The sequence below is a fragment of the Leguminivora glycinivorella genome, chromosome 8 (genome assembly GCF_023078275.1).
Source record: "Leguminivora glycinivorella isolate SPB_JAAS2020 chromosome 8, LegGlyc_1.1, whole genome shotgun sequence".
NCBI classification, from domain to species: Eukaryota; Metazoa; Arthropoda; class Insecta; order Lepidoptera; family Tortricidae; genus Leguminivora; species Leguminivora glycinivorella.
In genome coordinates this window covers 21,967,356-21,995,184 of record NC_062978.1, presented here as the reverse complement: position 1 = coordinate 21,995,184, position 27,829 = coordinate 21,967,356, and the positions used below count along the sequence as shown (strand labels likewise).

Sequence of the window (27,829 nt, the reverse complement as noted above, 5' to 3'; positions counted from 1 at the left end):
CTTCTGTACTTGTACTATTATATATTTTGTGCTTTTACCTCTGTGCGAGGCTAGCGGTCTCATATGGTACCAGCAATCATTCCAAAAACCGAAAGTCACACATTTTTTTACTGAAATATTGTTACCTTTAGTCAAATAAACCATAGATATATTTAAAGAACTACAAACATTGGATTTAACAAAAAACACTCACTCAATGGGGCTAAGTATCTTGATTGTGTACACTTATGAGGACACCGTGAATCAATATACATTTTAAATAAAGAATAACGATTAAATGGCGGTATGGTCTCAGTCGTTGGAGGTATACATACAGTACCTGTACAAGATAAAATATACTACTGTGTATAATGTATAATACAAACTATGCCAAGCATAACCAAATAAGGATGTAATTCTGAAAATAAGTGATTGAAATAAACAATTTGGTAGTTATGTTGTTTTATTTTATATGTATTCAAGGAGAAGAAGAATACAGGTATGCTATGTGCAAATTTCTTTTTTGATGATTTTTAATTGCAAGAATCCATTTGGCCTCAATGGTCTGGAATCCAATTAAAATCGTAGGCAAGCTCGGGTGCCAAGTAAATGATATTATAAGATTAGGAATAATAGGAATGCATCCTTAAAATTAACGTAACTAAGAAAACACCGTGTAGAATATTCATATGTCTTGAGAGAATCTGTATCTCTCTCAGTTTTTCTCACTCAGAAGGTGGATCTTCAACACATCTCGGGTAGTCCGGCGGTTCCTCTTTCTGCAGCCAAGATGAAAGCGAAACCTTGTCCTGATTGTTGACATTTAACTGAAAGTTTAAAGAAATTTAGTAGGTAGTAAAATCACGTTTTTAAAACAAAGATGTCAAATCAGGTAAACAGCTGAACATAAAAAAATCTCTTTAATCAAACTGAAAGAGAGAGAGGCTTTATAACAACAAAAATAGGGTGTGAAATTATTAAGGAATTCGATACGACTGGACGATAATTTCAAGAACAGAGGATTGAGGCCCAAATTAATAAGTAGTTATGACTTATGAATGCTAATTGTTACCAGAACTGGTTTCAGACAATACGTATGTTGTCCCATAAACATAGTAAAAAATCTAGGTATTAGGAACCCTTTTACTCAAAAACTGTCCGTAGTTGAAGCTGTAGACAGATCCTTAGTCATTAACATATTATCTTCATCAATTTTCACAGCTAGGTAGTACCTATCTAGTACGTATAGAGTACCTATCTCTGCTGACATTAGAATCCCCTTAGTCAAAGTCCAATCCATCAGAAAGGTATTAATTTTATTTATAATTTTAAGCCAAGCTCAGTTTAGTCAAGACTAATTTAAAACTGTAAATTAAACATAAACGCACTGGCTAGCTCAAACTAACGTACAAGGTAAATCAACTGATGATTATTTTATTTTACATTTTGTCAGAGTTTCGTTTCCTTTCAACCCCTTATTTGCTAAGTCTGGCATAGAAACATGAGTAGTTTCATGCGCTCTGCCTACCTCTTTATGGGATACAGGCTGATTGTATGTATATTTGTAAATATTATTTTATGTAAACTTTATTGCACAATTCATTAAAAAAGTACAAAATTCGAACTTATTTACTGACAAGTTTTATGTGATAGATCAGTAAAAAACCTGAAGCTGTAAAAACAACCTAACAAAACCATCATATTTAGAATAAAACTGATGTAATATAAAACAAAATTAAAGTTTTTGAAATATAGAACGTTAACTAAGGTTTTTTTAGCAAAGTCATTTTTTAATCTTTAGTATAGTATGATTTAGGGGAGTGTACAAGTTTGTAATGGGGTGGCAACGCGCATGTGATACTCTTTGAGTTGCAGGCGTCCATAGGTTACGGTAACCGCTTTCCATCAGGCGGACCGTATGCTTGTTTGCCACCGACATAGTATAAAAAAAAAATTAAAAAAACCTAAATTATTTAGTTAAATTGATAACCAAGGTACAAATTTTGTTTAGTTTTTTTTTATATTGTGAGATGTGTATCATAACCTAGAGGAACTATACTGTTCAGTTTTATAAATAGTGGCTAAAAATTAGTGGAAATTAATATATGAAATAAAAGTTTATCATAATACAGACTTAGGTATACACCTACGCTTACTTTGTACCTTATGCTCGTTTAGCATGTCGTGTACTGGATATAATGAACTAATAAATATTATGCATTATTTGTATAAAATCCTTTAACTGATGGTATCTGAAATAAAAACTTAGGTACACAGTAAATATAGACTAACTTAAAAATAACCAAATAATCCATCAAAATGAATTCCCACGGGAAGTACGAGTAATTAGTCAACTATGCCTATTACATCAATATTACTCGCTAAATTCTATGGCCAAGGAATGGACCAAGCCTAGGGTTTCCTAGTACTATCGAAGAGGACCTTCTTTATATATTATCTGAAGTAACTCTCTAACTTCACCATACCAGTCCAGTCTACTACATATTAGTAATGATCAATCCTTCTAAGTAGTACTAGTACCTATCAAATACCAGAAGCGATGTTATGCCTTATCGTATACTCCTTATGCTAAGAAATGATGATGGTTACACGTCGTCCTGTAGAAACAAACCCATTCGTTGTTTGTGAAATTTCTTAAAAATATTTATTAACATGTAAATATTTGTCTCTTAACTATTTAAAAACGCACTATAGAATAAATAGCTTTTTGGTTTTTCACCGGGCAAGTTGCCCAGAGATTCCTTGTACTTACTTACTTACTTTTACAGACATGATTTATGTTTTGAAGTTTTAATTATCAATTTGTAGTTATGAAGATGACGGTTAATGCAGTACAAGGATATTTTCCATACCATCTTCGATTCCTATTTCTATATACCTCTATATAGAAAAAAATGGAGTAGGTATATATAATTGGTCGCTTATCTACCTAACAAATAAATAAAAAGTGGTAACGGTTCGGGAATCAGCAGATATCACATACGTCAGTATATCACAGGTCGATATTCAAGTCTCTACACTTTTTATTGCATTTTTCTAAACACTCTCTCATCCGTCACTATCCGATGACATCACGGCGCTTTTTAGTGGCAAGGACGAACCTGTTTAGTCGGACCTGATTACAGTCTTCTAATCACATGTAAAAGCTACCACATAAGTACCATTCTTTAACACATGAGCTTCTTCTACTCCATGCTTTTAACATTGTGCTTAAAACTATAAACTTAAAACTATACATAAATACATACAACATACATACAATCACGCCTGTATCCCATGAAGGGGTAGGCAGAGCACATAAAACTACTCAACTCCTCTACTTAAAACTATGTGTATATTAAAAGACGTAGTACCTTGAAGTTTCTGGGCCTTATAGTATTGTTCGAAAATAAATGAATATTCTATTTCGGAACACCTGAACCTTGCAAAAAAAAATTACCGGATTATCAAATGAAAGTAAGAAAACTAATTAACGTTTGCCTCCTAGATAGTTATGATTACCAAGACCTGTTCTCTGTCAAAAGAAAAAGGTACCCGTTCTAAATGTCTGCTTGTGTATTCGTGTAGTCCCGGCAGTGCTAAGTTGCCGAGGTACCGAACCCGTCCTTTACAGAATGATTTACATTCCTCACTGTTATAAAATTAAAAACGCATCCATTCTACTGTACGTAGAAAGCAAACTGGACTGTACTTAGAATCCGTGAATCCGGACATATTAAACTTGGGTACCCGGACCTTGATAACACGGACCTAGCCACAAATCCGGATTTATATAACACTACATAAAAGCGAGCCAGGCACCTCATACACGAAACGCACATGCGACTGCGATCGATACTGAAGAAATAATAAACTTTAATGTTTAGAGACACATGAAATGATGACGACCGGTCTGGCCTAGCGCGTAGTGACCCTGCTACGCCGCGGTCCCGGGTTCGAATCCCGATAAGGGCATTTATTTGTGTAATGAACACAGATATTTGTTCCTGAGTCATGGATGTTTTCTATGTATATATTTATATAATTAAGTATATCGTCGTCGCCAAGCACCCATAGTACAAGCTTTGCTTAGTTTGGGGCCAGGTTGATCTGTGTAAGGTATCCCCCAATATTTATTATTTATTTATTTATTTACATACACACAAACGCATAAATGAGCAAATCCCTAACATGAGCTATGTGTCACTGAAGGGCTCCTAATCGGATCATCATCAGCAGTCCTTTCATCAATCTCTTAACACGAGCTATGCGTTTTTGAGGAGTTCCGTTCTGATCATCATCAGTACTTCGTCAAATGTAAGTCCTTGCCCTTATTCATAATCCAAAACATTAGAGAGACTTTGGTGATAATACAAAAGTCACTACAAGTGTGCCGTTCAAATTTGAGAAGTTCCCTTGATCTTTCATGGATTGGTATCCAAAAGAGATCACCAAAACTCCAGCATGATCGAAATCTGACTTGAAACCTCAAAGTGCTTAAAAAACTTAACTCGTTAAATTCGTCGTTGAAGAGTTCCGCTCTGATCATCATAAACTGTTCCACTTCACCATATGTGACTGTTTTGAATGGAAATGCATGATGTTCTAATAAAACACAAAAATCACTATATATTATGCGCCTTTCAGACTTTAGGAGTTTTTTCGATTTCTCCAGAATCCAATTATCAGAACTGGCTTTCAATAATATGTACATACACTAAAAAAAAATCGAAACCTGTCTACTTAGTAACAAACATCAAACATTACACACGAATTGATAAATGATAACCTCCTCGAAATTTGGAAGTTGGTTAAAAACACAAGTTTTTAAAATTGATAATTAAAACTAGGTACCTTATATTATTTAAATTACCTTTTACAATTTTTTTTATACCACGTCGGCGGCAGGTAAGAGGAAAAGAGGTCACCGGAAATTATGGACACCTGCAACTCAAGGGGTGTCACATGCGCGTTGCCGACCCATTAGAAACTAAGGACACTCCTTTTTGAAGAATCCATACTGTAGTTCATCGGAAATACCAAAACTATGCTTTATTTCGTGCTACCCTAATAAGGAATTCTGGTAGTGATCGCATACATCGATAAGACCGCCTGTTGCTGCCTTTATTTTCAATGTAATTCTGTTATTAAATTTGTAAACCTGTTATCTTTGTGGGGCAATAAAGAAGATTAACTTATTTACTTACTTAAAAAGTAAAGTAGTGTGTAAGTGCGTTTTCACATTATCCGATCCGATATCGGATGTAGGAAAGATTTCAAAATAAAAAAATCAAAGATGGTGGCGTAAATATACGGGACATGGGATGGGTCCGACATCCGATATCGGAACGGATGATGTGAAAACGCACTAAGAGAAACTATGTAAGAGACATAGAGTCATCGAGTATTTTGCCGAACACGCAGAAAATAGACGGGCCGAACCGCACCAGAAAGGTTCCTTTTGTGCCTATGTTTGGTATGAAACCCTAAAAAAGAGAAAGCCAATTCTTAGGTTTATTTTACAGTTCTGGATTAAGCTTGAGTCTAGCTATATATAAACAATAATAATAACATTTGTCGGACACTATCCCGGTGAGTCACTCGGGCACATTGCACAGACATGACCTCATAACTAGGATAATTCCAGCAGTTAGTATTTTCCATACAATCTTGTGGACCGCGAAGTACCGTACTACAAGTAGGTACTTACCTGCGCCAGTTCTCGAAAATGGTCGAGATACTTGGTTGATTCGACGATCATCGTCGTTTCGGCGAACGATCTCATAGGCAAAAGTGAGCGACACTCGCTAGGGGTGAGATGCAGAAGGCGGTACTCCTGTACACGGCGCGTAGGTCGGTCACCTTGGGCCCTGCCTGCCCCGCTGCTGGATGTATTTAAAAAATAACCATGTACCTGGAGTCTGTCTTTTCCCTTTCTTATACCATTGTTTTTGTATCTTTTGTATTTTTAGCATAAGCTACAGAAAATATTTTGACATACCAACGTCAACGAGTTTTAATCACAGACAACCGCAGAACAGAAAGATCACTGCACAGACCATACAGGTTGTTTGATAGCGAAGTACGTACTAAGTATAAAATATCAAAGAATTATAGCAGAGAACGACATAATTACTTATGTTTTAATAGCCAAGCCGAAACGGCAGATTTAACATTTTAAAATTGTACTGAAACACATCCGACTTATCAGTACGTATAAAACCATGAGTCGTTTATGTAAATGGCCTTGGAGATGATGAAATGAGAAAATGAGCCAAATAAATATCTGTAAGTACTCCTCACACTAATAAATACCCTTGGCGGGATTCGAACAACGGACATCAGCTTTAGCAGGCCGGCAGGGCCAGTCCAATCCAATATGTACAAGGATTTCACTCCAGAGTTGTGGGTTCAAATCCCGTTGCGTGGCCAACCAACTTAAACATTGTAATTTTTTTTATTGCAATATCTATTCTTATTTTTCAATGAATGTATTTTTTTATTTTTGTTTTATTTTATTTCACTTATAATTGTGTAAATTATGTACAACACACAAAACAACATTGTATACATTAGGTTAGGCTCCCTCAGAAAAGGTTTTCTTCATTTGAAGATGAATTAATATTAATTTCTTTATTTTATAATTTATTTGGTATAATAAGAAAGAAAAAAAAAACAAAAAGTAGAAATTTCGAAATAAAATGGAAAAAAATCACCTAGAAGTTAGCATATTTAGCTGATGGCTGGTACCACAGGGCCACGGACACATTATCGTTCCTGTCGAAATTTCATAGCATCTTGTAACTCAAATAGTATAGAGTTTGACGTAGCTTTGGCAATACGCACACATACGTATATATAATAAATATACAAAATGAACGTAGTTTATGGAAAAGGATCTAACCCACAAACATTGCCAATAGAATTTAAACTTTCTGACAATAACAATAGTCATTCATTTCAATGGCAATTTTATGGAGATAAATCCTTTTCGCTAAACTACGTCCAAATTTTCGTAATTATAAATTGTCAAAAACGCTGCGCGATTTGACATAGGTCTTGCCTCCTCGAGGCCCGCCGGCCGTCTGACATTTTTGACAATAAGGACACATGTATACGATTGACGTATGAAAGAAAGAGAAACGAAACCGCATAAAATGGCCGTTTTCTGTTGAATTCATGATATCGTAAATGATGATAAATCTTTGTATATACGATAATAAAAAATATTTCCTTCTACGAGAGACTAGATAATTTGGAAACCTTCACTTTAAAGTAGGTTAGACTGATTAAAGTTGCATATTTTTTTCACAATGTTAGTTAAACGAAAAATTAAGGCCTTACTTTGGATTAAATTTCTATCGAGAAAATTGTAAGCATTCGTGTTTCGAGCTGTACAAAAATTTCAATCATATAGTCAAGATATACATATCCAAAAATCAGATCTCTAGGTTTCCGGGGCTAAGCACACCAGTGAATCTAAAATCCTAATATTTATCGATGCATGGCCTTAAACGGGTAATTCCATGTAGCAGAGTAATGTAAGTGACCAATTATTTGCATGTTTTTTTATTCATGGTGCTAATTTAAATATCAATATATCTAAGGATTAAAAGTAGGCTTATCTAGAGATAAATTAAGACTTCAATTTGCATCATAAATAATAAAAAAACATGCAATGAAGTGGTCACTTACATTACAGTTACGTGGAATTGCCCAAACGATCATTTCGAATAAGAAATGATTAATAAATCAATGGTTTAGGCCTAACTTGATGTTTTACAGTTACTGGTTTCCTCGTGTTGGTGTGGTGAAAAATTGTGTTTCAGTCGGTGACAAATTTCGTTTAACCTTCGTACCTTGAGACCCTCGCAACGCTCTATTCTTTCGCTTGCTAGCTTCCAGCCTAGAGGGCTTTCGTGTTAAAAATAGTGAAATCGCAACCGAGCGCTCGATCATACCGTGTGTGGTATCAAATTAAAGGGCTTTGCGAGTAGTTTATAAATATATATCACATTGTAGGACTTTTTCTACTTGGTCTAACATAATATGAGAAAATGTCCAAAAGTGGTAATAATTGTACCGGTGAAGGCTCGATTTCAAAAAATTGGCAAAAATCAACAATAGCAATTTATAATCACTAAGGCATAACAGCAATTTAAGTAAACGTTGCAGATTAATTTAGTACAAAACTTACTTCGATGTGATGTAGATTTTCAAAGAAATTGTCACTTAATTTTAGGTAATTTCTGAAAAAAATTGAATTCGCCTTAGGCTAGTTTACTCTTTTTCAAAAACCTAAAATAAAAATCTAGTCTGAAATGATTGTGGTACAGGATATACGAATTATAAATTTACCCGTTTTAATATTCAAAATTGTCCAAATTTTACAAATAAGATCGACTGATTCAGCTATATACGTGCGTTTTTCTAAACGTGCATTAGAGAAAAATTCATAATTAATTTAGTGAGATAGTTTTCAAAAATCCAGTCTTATAAAAATCAAGATAATAAGATGCTCTAACTGGAACTTGAATTAAATAAATCTATTGGATAACGGAAAGTTTCACCGACTAAAACTATCAATTTTACATTCTTTTGACGTTTTTTTTGAAAGCAGCCTTAACTAAATAATTATACTTACAGCTTCTTCACTTATGATTACAACAAAATTCGCAGTGATGAGCATTGGCTACCAAGTAGCCGTCAAACTGATTTTATACACTGTCCTCTTTTTGATTTCCGTTAAATCCAACAGGAGACGTTAGCCTCGTTAACAGAAGCTAACGGAATTTCGATTTTTGGGTTTAGTACCGTTTGGTAGCCAAAATTTCGTAACCAGCTAGAAACCGGGAATCTTAATTTCCATTTTGTAGCCGGTTACGTATTGGGCCAGAGTGCCCAGAGTAGAACCGTTAGTAACTAAATTTTGTAACTGGCTACAAATTGGGAATCAATATTCCCGGTTTGTAGCCTGCTACGTATTACCAGCCAGCGTGGTAGATACCGTTGGGTAACTAAGTTTTGTAACTGGCTACAGAACGGGAATACAAAATTCTCTGTTTGTAGCTGGTTACCTATTGGGACCGAGTTACTGATCGAAGTTTCTACCAAATCGAAGCTAGGACGGTGTACATACGGACAGACGGACGGACAGATCGAAACTACATATAAGGGTTCCTAGTCAACCCAGTTGACTACGGAACACTAAAAAATTACTCAATATCAGCATTATTCGAATAATTCATGTATTTCTGACGGCAAAAAAGTCCTATTCTGTAACCAATACAATCATCATCCTCCTTACGTTATCCCGGTATTTGCCACGGCTCATGGGAGCCTGGGGTCCGCTTTGACAACTAATCCCAAGATTTCGCGTAGGCACTAGTTTTACGAAAGCGACTGCCATCTGACCTTCCAACCCGAAGGGTAACTAGACCTTATTAGTCCGGTTTCCTCACGATGTTTTCCTTCACCGAAAAGCGACTGGCAAATATCAAATGACATTTCGCACATAAGTTCCGAAAAACTCATTGGTGCGAGCCGGGGTTCGAACCCGCGACCTCCGGGACGAAAGTCGCACGCACTTACCGCTAGGCTACCAGCGCTTTTAACTGTAACCAATACAATACGGGTTATTTTCTCCCGTTTGGAAGCTGGTTTTGGTAACCAGCTTCCAAACGGGAGAAAATAACCCCGGGGGAAAAATAATCCCGTGTCCCGTGTGTCGTGTGATAACACGGGATTATTTTTCCCCTTTCCAAGCCGGTTACTAAACGTGGTTACAAATCGGTAATGGAAAAGTCCCAATTTGAAGCTAGTTACGAATTAGGATTTTTTTCCCATTTCGAAGTTGGTTACCAATTTTCAGTTATTTTTAGAATTTTTGTTAAATTATGATTATCCAGGTGTGATTATGCAAGCGCTAATTATTACGGGTTCTTAATTGGTAGATTATAACGGAAATTCTCAAGTAATTGTAGAAATTATCGTTTATTGCATGATTAATTATAGTGTATTTTTGTGATGATTTTTCAATACCTAAAAATATGATAAGTTTTTAAAAGTAGCTAAATTAAGTTGTTCTGTTTAAAGAGTATTAATGCTCTTCAAATTTCAATCAGACCAACTAGCCTATGGTTAAATAAAATTAATGCTCCAGTTACAAAAGAAACCTTGTAAATTTATCTAAGTAATATTATATATCTAGCTTAAGTTAAATAAATTAAGTTGTTAGATTGTACCTAACAAGTTTATATTAATATTTTTTTAAGTACCTTTTTCCAAAAAAAATATTTAAATTTTTAATGTGTTCTGAATTCCGGGTTCTTCCAGATAACAAGCCTGATTGTATTGACTGCAGCATCGAAACAAGTAGCGCCACAGTGTTGTCCTAGTTCATCTAGCCTCACTTGCTTGACTGTATGCCAGTGATTCTTCTGAGCCATCTTCTCAGTGCCTAGAGATGTCAGCGAAGCACCAATTGCAGCGACGTTGTGAGCCACACATGCCATGTATCTAGGAATAAAATTGATGTAACTTTTTTAAGGGAGATCGATGATTTAATAACTACGTTAAATCTAAAATAGGCACTCGAGGTATTCTACCACGGATACTATAGTGCTGGTAGTGGTAGGTGTCACTCGTTGTATCTCCGCTAAAAGTTAACGGAAATCAATAAAAAACAGTGGGATACTTCACCACACAGACATTGACACTTGACACTGACAATTATAACCCTTAGTTCTGGGTTGATAGTAATGTCGCAGTAAGATAGATAAAGCCGTTATATAGTTATAACCCTAGGGATATAATTATATGTCGTAACATATAGTTAAACGAAAGCGATTCATTGCTATCTTACTAGGAATATAACTATAATACGTTACTAGTTTAGTGATATAATTATATGACTGGATTAAGTTTAGTGAAATGATTGTAGGCAGGTGTGCGGCGGTGCGGCGGAGGTATAGTTATAACCCTAGGGATATAATTATATGCCGTAACATAGCTAAACGAAAGCGATTCCTTATCATCTTACTAGGAATATAATTATAATACGTCTCTAGTTAAGTAATATAGTTATATTACTGGATTAAGTTCAGTAGTATAATTGTAGCAGTGTAGTGCGGGGCTGCAGTGGAGACGGGGGCGGGGGCTTTCCCGCTAACACAACAAGGCAGTCGTTCGGCATCAGTTGTCGTCCACGTCACGGTTGCGTTTTCGTACATAATTATTTATTGAATTTTCGCCACTTTTTCTGTGATATCGTTATGTTACGGCATATAATTATATCCCTAGGGTTATAACTATACCTCCGCCGCACCGCCGCACTCCTGCCTACAATCATTTCACTAAACTGAATCCAGTCATATAACTATATGACTAAACTAGTAACGTATTATAGTTATATTCCTAGTAAGATAGCAATTAATCGCTTTCGTTTAACTACAATACAATACAATACAATACTCTTTATTGCACACCTTGATAAAAAACAACAATACAAAACAAGGAAGCAACACGAACAAAGGTAAACAACAGGCGGTCTTATCGCTAAAGAGCGATTTCTTCCAGACAACCTTAAGGTAGCGGAAATTGATAAATTTACATAATGTCAGTAGGTGTCAGTAAATTCGAAGAAATAAACTTATCGCACAATATAGCTTGAAAAGTAAAAGAATGATTATAGAATTTTGAAGTAGAGGAGGGGACAGAAAGAATTAAATTCTGGGCGCACCTAGTAGAACAGAGATAACTAAAGCGATTTTTAAGATAGCGGGGAGTAGCAGGGTTAAATAGGATAGAATAAAGAAGAGACAAAATGTGAAAGTTACGACGAAGACGGATAGGGAGCCACTTGAGCTGCAAACGGAAGTGAGATACATGGTCATATTTGCGTAACCCAAATATAAACCGAATGCAGACGTTTTGGATACGCTCAAGCTTACTAAGTAACTATGTTACGACGTATAATTATATTCTTAGGGTTATAACTATATAACGGCTATACAGCCGTTATATAGATACCTATCTTACTGCGACAGTAACATTGTTACTTACTGAGTGTCAATATGTCCTTGTGGAACAGGCAATGAACGCCGAAGTGTCACTGTCGATGTCGGACGACAATTGTCACTGTTGTGGAATAGGCCACAGGTTGTAAAAGCCAAATGTTGCTATACTTCTTTATTATTTATTAAGTCAAAATCTTACCTCGCCTTGACTAATTCCGACGCTATGCCTAGTTTCCTGAATCGCGAGTGAACAATCAAACCAATGTCGTCGTAAAACGAGGCTATTTGCAGCTCCTTCATTTTGTTGCGCAGGTCAAATATTTCTTCCAATTTTAAATATAGCCGCATCTCATCAGTTTTTGGCTGGGGAACAAAATAGTGGTTACAGTCACAAGGGAGCAAAATTAGTGCGTTTACACATTATCCGATCCGATATCGGATGTAGGACCGATATCTCATACAATTAAGCCGCCATCTTTGATTTTTGCCTTTGAAATCCTTCCTACATGCGATATCGGATCGGATAATGTGAAAACGCACTTACATCGGTATTTACAGCTCTCACTGACTGAGATTTTTTTATACATAATAATATATGTATGATACAATTTTGTGTCATTTGTAATTTGTAAGGGTATTTAATTGATAATCTGCAACAATTTACGTAAATATTGTATGATATCTTTTTCTTTATTCGTTGAACGAATATCTTGCATTACAGTATACATTGTTGATAAAGTCAAATAACCTTACAAGAAATAAAATAAAAACATAAGTAAGTATGTGTTTAATTTATTACTTAAACCAAACAATTAGGTACTATAAACAGCTGTGTAAATTGAGTTCATGCGTGAGCTAGTAGGTATTCTTTCCACTCCCGTATCTTATTTGTCATTTAAAGTGCCGAGCACTCGTCTTTAAAACCCTACCTTATAAATGTCAAGACAACTCTATAGTCTATTCCTCACAAACACACTTGTGCATACACGTAGTATCTTGGAACCTAAAAACGTACTGCGTGTAAAGACCACTTCATAATACATAATAGTACATTGCGATACTAGTGCGAAAAAACCGGCCAAGAGCGTGTTGGGCCACGCTCAGTGTAGGGTTCCGTAGTTTTTCGTATTTTTCTCAAAAACTACTGAACCTATCAAGTTCAAAATAATTTTCCTAGAAAGTCTTTATAAAGTTCTACTTTTGTGACTTTTTTCATATTTTTTAAACATATGGTTCAAAAGTTAGAGAGGGGGGGACGCACATCTTTTTCCTTTAGGAGCGATTATTTCCGAAAATATTAATAATATCAAAAAACGATTTTAGTAAACCCTTATTCATTTTTAAATACCTATCCAACAATATATCACACGTTAGGGTTGGAATGAAAAAAAATATCAGCCCCCACTTTACATGTAGGGGGGAGGGGGGGGGGGTACCCTAATAAAACATTTTTTTCCATTTTTTATTTTTGCACTTTGTTGGCGTGATTGATATACATATTGGTACCAAATTTCAGCTTTCTAGTGCTAACGGTTACTGAGATTATCCGCGGACGGACGGACGGACGGACGGACGGACAGACAGACATGGCGAAACTATAAGGGTTCCTAGTTGACTACGGAACCCTAAAAAGGAAGTTCGAAACGAGTGGCGATAAATTAAAACACGACCGAAGGAAGTGTTGTAAATCGACACGATAGAATAGTACCTACATTACGATACAAGTGCGTAAAAAAGGAAGTTCGAAACGAGTGGCGATAAATTAAAACACGACCGAAGGGAGTGTTTTAAATCGACACGAGTTACGAATTTCCTTTTCGCACGTGTATCGTACGACGTTTTTCAGTACAGGTGAGCCTCCGAAGTTTTGACCTGGCATATAATGAACCACTTCTCGCACTAGTGCGTAAAAAAACACTATCTGTACTGAAAAATATTTTTATTTATATTTTATTTTTGTTTTTGTTATTTGTAGTGGTTCATTATATGCCAGGTCAAAACTTCGGAGGCGCATCTGTACTGAAAAACGTCGTACGATACACGTGCAAAAAGGAAATTCGCAACTCGTGTCGATTTAAAACACTCTCTTCGGTCGTTTTTCAATTTACCGCCACTCGTTTCTAACTTCCTTTTTTACGCACTTGTAATGTACTATATTAATATAACCAATGTAACTTTACCTGCGAAGTTCTAAATAAGTCCTGTCGTTCCACTGCAATTAGGGACATCAAAGAAACGCCTACTATTTGTGGACCCTCTTCCTCGTCAACGCAACATATCATAGTTAGTGAAGAGGGATTTTTGATCAATTGACTTATTAGTAATTGGTACTCCTGTACCGCTTCTGGGTTCCGTGAAATGCCTGAAAATCAAAATGATTTCGTATATTACCCCGGATAATTATTTGGATACATAAGACGAAAAGGGTCATGATCATGACATTTATGTCATGACAAACGCAGTAGTCAATCCTCCATGGAATTGTTGATGGTGATGATAGGTAAGTACTCCAAACTAATTCATGTCCAATGTAGTTAGCAATGTGCAGAACACTCTCAAATTCCCGTAAATTACTTACGGGAAATTTTCATGAGAAATTACCCATGCAAGTTGCCAATTGCCATTCAGAAAAGTTTCTTTAAGATTAGGATGTACAAGACATATATAACTCCGTATAGACAGATAAAGTCTAAGAAAAAAACGTACCTCAGCAGTAGGTACCATACAGAAAAAGGTACGGTGACCTAGATGGGATTACACCTTTGGGGTACGCTCAGCTAGATGGCGCTAATATTAATATTTGACATTTTAATACATAATTATCATGAAAGCTAAGAATATGGGCCAAATTGTCAAAACTGGGGGCCGATTTTTGAGTCTCACTGTCACTAAAATACCGGTTGAAAACGGTGAATTGCCTATTATTTTCAGTGACAATTTTCTGAATTCGAACGCCGTGAGACTCAAAAATCGGCCCCCTGAGGTTCAAAAGTTTTAAGCCTGTATCAAGAGATGGCAGTCTATGCACTGTGATTACACAATGTAATTTTACTTCGACAGTAACTCTCTATAATACTCGATCCTCTTTGCACATATATACCTACAAACGCAATCTTCACAACAATTGACGATCGCTTCATTTGATGTTTGAGGTTATTAGAAATTCACCAAAGCAATGAACATGCGAAGAACAATACCGCGAACTTTCCATGAGAACATAACATTTTGGAAACTTCTCTTCGGTGCATTGCTAAATGTAGTGCATCGTTTAAAACTTTCAGATTGCTTGTAAAATCTTAAAAAAGTCAAGTAATTACCTGCCATCTTCAAAAGTGTTTCGTCGTGAATGTAATATTTCAAAAACAAATTGACTGCATCGTCGCGCCGATTTTCCGGCAGATCTTGAATCCGCAACTTCACCAGTGAACCATCTTCTCTCGGTGCTTGGAACGTGGACCACACTCGACAAGAGATTTTTCCCCTCTCTAGCTCGGAAACACGTGTTTTGTCCTTTAATATCAGCGGGTAAAAACGCATTTTATCCACTAGTGGGTAAAGTAATTTGACCTTGAATAAAGTCAAATTATCTGCTGTAACATTGATAAAAGTAGGTGAATCTAGTAATAACGATGATTTATCACCTGTGGAACTACTGGAAGCAGTGATAAACACATTTTTTGCGTTGTAGTTTCCTCACTATAGTGAGGGGAAAAGTTTTGTGTTACATTCGGGTGCAAATGTATTTTACTTCTCGTGTGTTAAAAAACTCGCACGTTCAGGATACTATTCTCGAACCACTCGCTTCGTTCGTGGTTCAACTATAGAATCCTTTCACTTGCTAGTTTTTCAATTCTACACTCGGCGTTAAAATACAACTTTGCCCCCTTGTATAACAAATAACTATTGGTCAATATTTGAAGACTGGAAATTGTCCGATTAATCATTCTTATTCAGTATTACCTACAATAGTTATTTGTTACACAAGGGGGCATTAAGTTGTATTTTAACGCCGAGTGTGGAATTGAAAAACGAGCAAGTGAAAGGATTCTATAGTTGAACCACGAGCGAAGCGAGTGTTTCGAGAATAGAATCCTGAACTTAGCGAGTTTTTCAATACACGAGAAGTAAAATACATTTGCACCCGTGTGTAACACAAAACTTTTCCCCTCACTATAGCGAGGAAACTACAACGCAAAAAATGCGTTTATCACTGCTTCCCGTAATTCCACAGGTGGTAAATCTTTTTCATTACTAGATTCACCTACTTTTATCAATTTTAAAAATTTAATTTGTGGATAAAATGCGTTTTTACCCGCTGGTATTAAAGGATAAAACACGTGTTTCCGAGCTAGTGAGGGGAAAATATGATTTGTCAGTAATTTTAAAACACGAACGAAGTCTTTTAATGACACAAGTTGGAAAGAATCCACGTTTCCACGTAGGTACCTACTTATAGCATAACATTGTACAACGCATTAAGGTAAAAGTACCAGTGCTGGATACTAATGCCCAATAGATGACACCCTTCTGTCACATTTATTAACATTGACTTGGATTTTGTTAAGCACTCTGTTACCTACGCCTTATGCGATGGGATTGATAATAATTAATTCACCATAAAGTAATATATGTGCATTACATGGTATGTCGTTACAAACAATCAAATTATATAATTATGTACATAAAAAAAACATAAAATCGAAAAAAAATGAAATTGAAAGTATTTGATTAGCCCCCATGTATCACGCATCATCATCATCCTCCTTGCGTTATCTGACCTGCCTGCCTGACTGCCATCTGACCTTCCATCATCCCGAAGGGTAACTAGTCCTTATATATTGGAATTAGTCCGGTTTCCTCACGATGTTTTCCCCTTACCTCACCGAAAAGCGACTGGCAAATATTAAATGACATTTCGCACATAAGTTCCGAAACTCATTGGTACGAGCCGGGATTCGAACCCGCGACCTCCGGAGTGAAAGTCGCACGCTCTTACCGCTGGGCCACCAGCTTCCCATGCATGCATGTATCATGCATGTCTTCAAAAACAAGTATTGACGTTTTCGGCTCATTTTAGGCCGTTTTCACATTATCCGATCCGACATCGGATGTCGCAACTCGGAAGTATTTCAATAAAAAAATAATCCAAGATGGCGCCTGTAATGAGATCGGATCGGATAATGTGAAAACGCACTTTTACTCTGTATTATTCTTATGAATTATACTTTTCTGAAAAATGCTTCTTAGGTATACTAGGTATTTCAAAAACGATATGGTGCAAAATCACTATATCAGATTTCAGAAAAAAATTGTTTAATATTAGGTACTTACGAATATCCTGACGGTTATTAAACTAGGTGTTATTTATTTAATTATTAAGGCAAACAGCTTTTTATATATAAATGTGTATTAGTCAGCCGCTGTGTTACAAAGGTGGATGTGTTCTGTTACAATCGAAGCGATTTGAAAACCCTTATTATACTCGTAGAAGTTCGTACTTCTTGTCAACAGGTATACCTACAGGATGTATTTGATTAACCTTTTTTCATTTTTCATTTTCATTTTTTTTTTTCAACCTAACCATAAAATTAAAATTTTGAAAAAAACCCCCGACCACGACATAGTAAACTGATTTTCATGAAACATGGCATGGCTAAGAACACTCCCGACTAACTCAGCTTTCAAACAAAAAAAACTAAATCTAAATCGGTTCATCCGTTCGGGCGCTACGATGCCACACACAGAGACAGACAGACAGACAGATAGACAAAGAGACAAACAGACAGACAGACACGTCAAACTTATAACACCCCGTCGTTTTTGCGTCGGGGGTTAAAATAGTTATTTGTTTTAATTATTAATTTAATTTATCAAAAAGTGGAATCTTGAGCGTTGCGAGGGTTTTAAGACACGAAGGTTAAACAAACTTTGCCACCGAGTGAAACACAAAAAATTTCACCACACCAACACGAACAAAATACTGACTATAAAACATCAAACTAAATCAAATCTATCAATTTATTCAATGTTTGTGATTCAAAATCATTATAGGTAGGTAAATTCTACTAGCCAGTTTTAGACATCAAGTTAAAATTTGTATGAAATTACTTTGCACTCTTGTGGATAAAATGCAATTTTGCTATCTGTTTTCGAATAGCAAAGTGAGTCTTTACCAGTTGGTGTGGTGAAAAAATAGTCATATCACATCATGAATTACATACGGTATTAACGGTATGGTACTCGAAGTACCCACATCATCAATTCATCGCGGTTTTTAATCCCCGACGCAAAATCGACGGGGTGTTATAAGTTTGACGTGTCTGTCTGTGCGTGTGTGTCTGTCTGTGGCATCGTAGCTCCCGAACGGTTGAACCGATTTAGATTTAGTTTTTTTTTTGTTTGGTAGCTGAATTATTACGTTATATCAAGGACCATTTAATAATCGTCCTTGGTTATATGAAACACACTTTATATGAAATGACGCTAAAAATGTTTTTGAAACTACGTGTCTTCTGTATTTAGTAGGTGTCAACATGTATAGGGCACATACGTCATACTTAACGTAAATACTAGATGAATTTTGTAAACATCAATGTGTTTTTAGAAGTGTAACGGCAGCTGTTATTGCTCCAGGCATATGTTTAGATTGCTATGAAAATAACTTATTTTTCTTCAATTTAATTTTATTGTCATCAAGATGAATCACTGACTTTATAGCGTAATCCGGTGATTAGTAAGTGTAAACGTGAGAAAACTTCCGGTCACACAGCATGAAATTAGCATCAGATGTCATGAGTTGTGTACAGGCAAAGTGGCAACCCTAGCGTAAACATGACTAATAAAAATCAAGTGCGGGTAGTTCCAAATACTCTTAAATACCTCGAGATGTTGATACAACTCCCCGCCAGTCTGTCTGTGACCACGGACGTAATGTCACGTCCGAAACGTCGGGCCAAATATAAATAAAATAAATATTATAGGACATTCTTGTTACACAGATTGACTGAGGCCCACGGTAAGCTCAAGAAAGCTTGTGATGTGGGTACTCTGACAACGATAATATATGTATGCCTGTTGTTTACCTTTGCTCGTGTTGCTTCCTTGTTTGTATTGTTGTATTTTATCAAGGTGTACAATAAAAAGCATTTGTATTGTATTGTATTGTATATAAATACTTATATACATAGAAAACATCCATGACTCAGGAACAAATATCTGTGCTCATCACACAAATGAATGCCTTTACCGGGATTCGAACCTGGGACCGCGGCGCAGCTGGCAGGGTGTGTCATACTTTCTAGCGGTGACATGATATCGTATGGAATCCAAAGCGACATCAAAAAAATGTACGGAAATTGTACTAAATTGTACGCTAATTTAAAAAAAAAGTACTACACGCATTTACAAGAAAACAATGATCAATATGTCACCGCCAGAGAGCATACTTTCTGGCGGGCGCTATCTATTTCACTATGTAACAGTCCAGTTTTCAGCTTTTTTATGAATCAGAAAAAATGTACGAGAATTGTACTAAGCTGTCCGATACTAAAAAAAAAATAACTACGCGTATTTACAAGAAAACAATGATTTATATGTCACCGCTAGGAAGCAAACTTTCTGGCGGGCGCTATCTATTTCACTGTGTAACAGTCCAGTTTTCAGCTTTTTTATGAATCAGAAAAAATGTACGAGAATTGTACTAAGCTGTCCGATACTTAAAAAAAAATAACTACGCGTATTTACAAGAAAACAATGATTTATATGTCACCGCTAGGAAGCAAACTTTCTGGCGGGCGCTATCTAGGTATTTCACTATAAACATAAACATAACATAAACATAATTTTTATCGAAAACAAGTATTGCATATTTACATTACATCCAACAAATACTTAAAATTATCGATGATTTACATTTGCCCGAACTAGGGAAACCCTGTGTTTCAGGCGAGAGGTACGGCAAAACAAGGTTCAAACTTAATTTAATTTAATTTTAATGTTCACTTACAAAATGTATTTATTTATCATTTATTCATTTCACTACTTAACATGTACTATGTGTATGTAACAGCCCAGTTTTCAACTTTCTTGTAAATCAGAAAATATGTACGAGAATTGTTCTAAATTACATGACAATCTTAGAAAATGTTCATCACATATTTACAAGAAATTTCACCACGCCAACTGGTACGGTGAGCTACATAAGGTAGGTAAATATACCTGTATTCAATTTTGACCTGCATTCTTCCCGAGTAATAAGTTTCGATATGTATAGATATTTATAGACGAGACTGTAAAGGCCCATTTGAGTCTTCGAAAACGGATAGCAAAATTGCGTTTTATCCACAAGAGTGCAAAGTAATTTCATAGAAATTTTAACTTGACGAAGATAATTATATATATAACCATTATGAAATAGGTCAATGGTGCCCCTGACATGCGTAGAAATAATTACAAGTTTGTTCTAATAAATTGTTATAGGTTACTGCTATGTTACTATGCAACAAAAACACACGCATGGTAGTGCGCAGGCCAAGTTCCAGCAACAGGCGGCGCACATGCCATGCACTATTTACACGAACCGTTTCGACCCACTTTTGACCCCCTGTAGCTCAGTTCCTATTCCATTTTCAAGACTCGCCAGCGCTACTACACACAGTCCTTCATTCCAGAATACTTCTAAATTTGAACTTGGCAGGTTAATTTAATTATTTGTATAAATAGATTCATTTAATCTTTTAAATAATTACGTACAGCATGAAAACCTGCCAAGATCAAATTTAGAAGTATTCTGAAACGGAGAACTGTGTGTGGTACCGACTCTTGGGAATTTCATACATTCAGAACGCACAAATGCATTGTCACTTCATAGTTCATCCGCCATTAAATTTCACAAACGTCATTTCGGTCACTTAAAAAAAGATAATTAATAAATAATAAGAAATAAAAACAAACAAGCCACCTTTCCAAGATCATTATAAAGTATTCTATCAGGAAAACTTTACATACCCAATAGCCGATATGAACTTGGCCCCCTTTTTAACAGGTATGTTTTTGGTGGGTAGCACGCCGCCCTTACACCTGTGAGTTTTACCGCTTACGTAAGCGACTTATGTAAAACTTTCAAATGGTGGTTTTTGTATATGCAACTTACGGTAAGTTTTAACTTGGTACTTTCGTAAGCTGAAAACTTTTAAGTGAGATGAGTACGAGTTTGCTTACGGAAGCGACTCACAGTTTATCGAAATAAATTGATAAGTTTTGGCCTTACGAACAAGGCGGTCGTTTTTTTTTTTTCATTTCAACTTTGCTTGCTTGGAACAATGTAGACTTTTAGTAAGTTGAAAACCACAAAACTTCCGTAAGCGAAACTTACGATAAGTTTTTCATAGGTGTAAATGGAACCATCAGTCGCTTACCAAAGATTTACGTAAGTAACTTACATGTGTAAAGGCGGCCTAAATGAAATCATCAATTTATTTATAATTTATGGTGCAAAATCATCATTTATACACAGGTAAATTCTATCAGCCAGCAGACATCAAGTTAAAATTTTGTATGAAATTACTTTGCACTCTTGTGGATAAAACGCAATTTTGCTATCTGTTTTCGAAGACTCAAATGGGCCTTTACAGTCTCGTCTATAAATATCTATACATATCGAAACATTACTTGGGAAGAATGCAGGTCAAAATTGAATACAGGTATATTTACCTACCTTATGTAGCTCACCGTACCAGTTGACGTGGTGAAATTTCTTGTAACTATGTGATGAACATTTTCTAAAATTGTCGTTTAATTTAGAACAACTCTCGTCCATATTTTCTGATTTACAAGAAAGTTGAAAACTGGACTGTTACACAGTGAAATAGATAGCGCCCGCCAGAAAGTATGCTTGCTAGCGATGACATATAAATCATTGTTTTCTTGTGAATACGCGTAGTTATTTTTTTTTAAGTATCGGACCGCTTAGTGCAATTCTCGTACATTTTTTCTAATTCATAAAAAAGCTGAAAACTGGACTGTTACACAGTGAAATAGATAGCGCCCGCCAGAAAGTTTGCTTCCTAGCGGTGACATATAAATCATTGTTTTCTTGTAAATACGCGTAGTTATTTTTATTTTAAGTATTGGACAGCTTCGTACTATTCTCGTACATTTTTCCTGATTCATAAAAAAGCTGAAAACTGGACTGTTACACATTGAAATAGATAGCGCCCGCCAGAAAGTCTGCTTCCTAGCGGTGACATATAAATCATTGTTTTCTTGTAAATATGCGTACTTATTTTATTTTAAAGTATCGGACAGCTTAGTACAATTCTCGTACATTTTTTCTGATTCATAAAAAAGCTGAAAACTGGACTGTTACATAGTGAAATAGATAGCGCCCGCCAGAAAGTATGCTCTCTGGCGGTGACATATTGATCATTGTTTTCTTGTAAATGCGTGTAGCACTATTTTTTTTAATTAGCGTACAATTTAGAACAATTTTCGTACATTTTTTTGATGTAGCTTTGGATTCCATACGATACCATGTCACCGCTAGAAAGTATGACACGGCAGGGTCACTACCGACTGCGCCAGACCGGTCGTCAATATCGGATTCGCCTTTAGCCGACCAAATATCGCTGGTTAGTATGAACATGTGTATAGTTCTTCCGGTCGGCTAAGGCAAAAAAGCCATAACAATAATCCTTTTATTTGTTTGTGTTATTTTATTTGTTGTATTTTAGTATGGGCTCAAGGTTTGAAATAAATGATTTGTTTTTTTATTATAAACTAATAAAAACGGAGTTATTAATTGTTTTGTTCTATTTGATGAGAAAATAGCATGGAGTGTATTTATTTTAGTAAATGAAACACATAATTATCAATCATACAATATGTATTTAATATAAGATACAGTACTTGTGACAGGTGGTCAAACCATAGTATTTAAAATTCTTATAAATCACTACATTGAACAAACTTCAGGGTTCGAAATTAAATTAACATTCACTATTATTATGCCCAAAAATGTGATAAATAAATTGAGGTAGATTACCCATCAACTCGGGGTCAAAATTATAAAATAAATGTCGGATTCACCTTACAGGGGTAAGCAAATAAAGACACGTTAGACATTATACTATATAATTAAAATATCTACAAATTGAATATAAGTAGTGCACACTATTCGGGATACAGGGTTCCTCATATAGTTACTATTGTATTCTCGTCAAACATTTACAATAAAGGAGAACATTCATATAATAAACGCATTTAATATAGGAAACAAGACAATCGCCCACCGCCTCCGCGTCCGCGAACCACATTACAGTCTAACGCAGTAATAACAATACTATACTATTTACATTCTACTCGCTCAATAAGCATCTGTCAACACATTTGGTTAGTGGGCCTCGCTGTCGCCTCGTAGCTCGGAGCTCGGAGCCTCTGCCCCGGGGCTCGTACCGCGTCCATGTCCCGCGTAAACCATCCGTCCCTTCCTCACATACACAAGTAACTACTCCGATCGTAAGAGACGGATGCTTCACTCGACATGAATGCAATCGTGCTTATTGGTCTGCAAGCTGTAATATGCTTCACAACATCCCATACTAACACGGAGCACTAACTTTACCATCAGATTTGTCCGTAAAATAAACAGGCAGTGATATTGTTCACCGGTCAAATACAATTATGAACACAGTCGTAAGTCACCGAAAATAAGTTTTATAAAAAACGTTACATTCGGGGTTTAATACAAAAGAGTCTAGAAAACATCTTGGACTAAATGCTATTACTATTCTGGTGGCAGTGGTAAAAATATAATCTTTCCTCACTTACGAATATATCATATCAATGTATTTTTTTTCGATATAATTTAGTCCCTCGCCGCAGACAAGTTTTCTCAAAATATTTCTCTGTCTAACGAGTCGAATCTCTAACTCTAATCTAGGGGAGCTAGTTTTAATTAATCCGGATATTAAATATTAATTTAACTTTCACATACTTACTCCCACTTGCGTAAACGCCAATCCTTACATACACCGTATTTAAACATTACGAGATGTGGATTGACGAATGATGACGCCCTAAATGTAGCAAAATTAAATTTGTACTTAAGCGTTTTCCTAGGCCACATACTTTTGGAGAATTTTGCCGATAACTGCGTTCATTCCTCGCTCGGTCTTGAGTTCAGTTAATTTCACTGCCATTCTTACTTGAGATCAAATATACAAGTCCATACTGTTAATCGGTTAAAACAAAAAACTAATTTTGTCTTTTTAATTTTGGTGTCGAATTTCACTAAAAAAATTAAATTACAATTTAAAAAAGCGAGCCAATAAAATATGGCACTACGATCAGTGCTGGAAATAATTATGCTAAATTTTAAAATTGAATAAAAAATAATCAGTACATTGGAACGCTCCAAAAAAAGTCTAATCGGTTTAAGGGTAGCATACGATTCTATAGACACACCGACAATCAGGCACCAACTTGACTAATAGAGAAATTTTCCTATTAAACCTCATTCGGGCTCGAGCGCCTCCCGCATCACCTACCCACTCGCGGAGGACATGACGCCAGGCGACATACTAGGCGACTAATGTCTCACGTCGGTCGGTATCGCACGACGGAAGTTGTAAGCAACATCAGACGAAGTCGTGCGACTTCACGAAACTTCGCTCGACATACCTACTGGCGACATCGACATGTGAATATGACCACACCATACGTCGGGCGAAGTCTTGCAACGTCGCGCCACATCATTCGACGTCACAGGCAACAAGTGCATCGAGATATTGAAGCCTAGTATCCCTGACTTTATACTCCTAGACCCTACTGTGGGTCAAACGAGTCAGTGTCTAGCTCAACAAGTGCCGTTCAGTCGCAGCAACGCCCAGGCTCCTACTTACGTACTTACGCTAGGACCGTCTCACACTCATACCGCATGTAGATCGGAATACGATGGTGTTTATTTATTGTTTCGTTTAACATTCAAGTTACACCATACAAGTATACGCACACAATTCACCCTAACTTAACAACTAGAGGCACTAACTAAAAATACTAGCGAGATCGTGTGAGCACAGAACACAATTTTCATTCACTTGTAAATGTAAACCTTACGGCTAAAAAGGCAGTTCTGACAACTTCTGTATAGTAACATCCAAAAGTTTAACATCTAAATTCAGCTATGGACAATATGTCAAAATCAATGGCTAGTAGGTTTGATAACTGACTAATTATTGCATTTCGTAGTTTTCTGACCGTTCGTGTATATTACAAGTTTGTTCGCGTGAAAAATGCCATACAATAACTAAACTATTCGATTTACGAATAATGGAACACAAATATTGCTTTCATATATTGGATCAATATTGAGGATGCATTCAAGTATGGATATTAGGGCAGCAGCATAAGAACTAATACTTCCTTTGCATTGAAGACAAATACCATGAATATGTATTAGAAATACAATCGGTACTTGTGACCGAAAAATCCATAATCAGAATTTTGCGAGAAAATTCAACAATGTAAATATTGAGTAGATTTGCTCTTATGCTACCGGTATGAACGATACAAAAGGTAAATGAGGAATTTCTCAGTAAAGTAGCTTGATGGGAGTCAACTCGGGCTAAATTCAAAGACTTGAGGCTTTCAAGACGAATTGACAAATTTCAAATTGACGACATTAACCCTATCTTACTACTTTACTTTATTATTGTATGTTGTTCAGTAAAAGATTAAATCGCTAATATCGATGCATCTCAATACAGAATTTGTAGTCATTATTATGGAAATTACAATTTGATAATGAACTCTACTCACTTAATTAAGGCTGGTTTTCTATCATTAAAGAACGCACATATACATGTTCGATAAATCCATTGCTGAAAATGGCCGACCAAGAGGAAGGTTTGGGTGAAATTATTATTATAACTTCGTTTAAGAATTTAAGACTCAAGTTACTCATTCTTTTTTAATTACGTACGGTATTATATTTGAAAGCAAGTCATAGGAATTTGTTCGACAAATTACCAAAATTTGGACTCAACAATACGAATAATTAAAATTGATATAAAAGCGTCCCGCAAAGTTAAGCATGTTGAGTACAAACGTATGCGATAGAGCGTTAGAAACTTTTTTCTACAAATCTTGCAGTTTTCCACGAAAGTAGACACAAGAACGGGAAGACACCTTCCTATCGGCAGCGCCAGACTCACTAATGGATCGAACTTGAATGTGAACGCATTGAACACCGGTCGATATTCTATAAGTATCTTATCACAAAACGATTATTGCTAACAGTACTCGTGGCTGCCGATACGGCAGGATACAATTACATTTAACACAACATTGGCAGTGTCGTTTTGATCGGTCGCGGTCATATTACTATTTCGTCACGTCATTCATTAATCAACATAAAACGATTTCATTCGCTAGGAATCGAAACAATATAAACCGCGACATAGAATCCTAACATTACGTAGACAGTTGTCGATTTCGTAAAGCGTTATCGGAAATCGCCCCGGCCGATTAGAACACAACGATGGACAGTAAAACACGTCCAATAATTGAACTCTACCCTAACAACTAACTGCGGGTCTGATATGAAAACGGATTAAAGTGAACACTTGCGCGGGTGTCACAGCGATGAGAATGCGCTCGCCGCTGCGGCGAGGGAGTGAGATGCACTTGTGGAGCGCCGTCCCGCTCTCGCGCCGGAGCGCCGCGCACCCGCACCGCACGTCGTGGTCCCGGCCGGCGCCGGCGGAGGCGCACTCGCCGGGCACTCGGCACGCTCGGCGAACGCGGGGCTCGCGGGCACAGCGAAGCGAACTCAAATATATTCCTAGACAAACGAACTCCCTCCTATCCTAATATGTACACGTCGGCAGTGATACGTGCGCTGGTCGCTCTTATTCTACTTACGTTATAAAATATTCAGACTACTCCCGTCGGAACGACCTTTAACCTAAATCGCCTACGTCGCGTCCGACGCTCCGAACCGAGCTCCGCACGCGACCTATACACTTCGAGCTAAATATTTACACGTCCGTCCGTCCTGCCGTTCAATATCGTTATAAAAAGCAAGCATCAGTCTTGTGAATAAAATTTACCTCCGCTATCGACCCTACGTCTAAAACCGCGGACCGACGAATCTTTGGCGCGAAAATTCCCGACGCGCCCGCCGGGCGGAGCGGGCGGGCTCCTAGCGGGCTAACGAACTACTTACGCTCTCGCGAACGGAGCGAGAGGGGTCCGCGCGACGCGGTCGACTTCTTCGTTCCGGAGCGCTAAAATTAAACACTAATATACCATAGAATCGAGTCTCGGAACCGTCTTCGGCTCGCCGACGGTGAGCGGTCGGCTCGGGCGCCTGCCGCCTACCGGCCGCAGGGCCAGAAGGCGTTGCCGCCGTACTTGCGGCCCTGCTTGCGCTTGGCGGCGCCGCCAGGCGCGGCGCGCGCGGGCTCGGCGGGGAGGTGGAGCGGCGCGTCGAGGGCGCCGCAGTCGTCCTTCTTCCTCAGCAGGTCGGAGAGCAGGCGCGAGGAGGCGCACGTGCGTGTCGGCGGCGGCGGCGGCGCGGCGGGGCGGCGGTAGGAGGCGCAGTACTGCTCGTAGAGCTGCACCTTGGTGTGCGCGGGCAGCGCCGCGATCTCCACGCGCTTGATGCGCCGCACCTCCTTCTCGGGCACCCACTCGTCCTCGAGCCTGCAAACGACAGTTCGTTATATCTCCGGACCGTCCGGTGCCACACCGAGGCGCAGCTGCAAACACAAAATTCGTACAAAAAGTCGAACGCCGATCGAAGCGTCGAAGTTAGAAATTACGCATCGGATCCG

At 37.2% G+C, this 27,829-nt stretch overlaps 2 protein-coding genes across 6 annotated transcripts in view; both read right to left on the bottom strand.

Moving 5' to 3' along the window:
- Positions 1–9,854: 9,854 nt before the first annotated feature.
- LOC125228593 lies at positions 9,855–17,436 on the bottom strand. Of its 5 annotated transcripts, none has more exons than XM_048133216.1 (5): positions 17,328–17,436; positions 15,314–15,586; positions 14,177–14,358; positions 12,196–12,359; positions 9,858–10,497 (listed from the first exon to the last, which is right to left on the bottom strand). In XM_048133216.1, exons 2-5 carry the CDS (start codon positions 15,531–15,533, stop codon positions 10,284–10,286), a joined length of 780 nt encoding a protein of 259 aa, XP_047989173.1. In that variant the 5' UTR covers positions 15,534–15,586; positions 17,328–17,436; the 3' UTR covers positions 9,858–10,283. The 5 variants fall into 5 exon arrangements, with proteins under 5 accessions (XP_047989177.1, XP_047989173.1, XP_047989176.1 ...); XM_048133219.1 differs by having other exon boundaries at positions 15,314–15,481; positions 17,328–17,434; XM_048133218.1 differs by having other exon boundaries at positions 15,314–15,506; positions 17,328–17,421.
- A 6,493-nt stretch (positions 17,437–23,929) lies between these two features.
- Positions 23,930–27,829, bottom strand: part of LOC125229118 (zinc finger protein jing homolog) — a 159,740-nt gene continuing 155,840 nt past the window's right edge. The window contains exon 6 of the mRNA XM_048133898.1: positions 23,930–27,698. Coding sequence (XP_047989855.1) covers positions 27,371–27,698 — 328 coding nt within the window. The 3' untranslated portion in view covers positions 23,930–27,370. The remainder of the gene's footprint in view (positions 27,699–27,829) is intronic.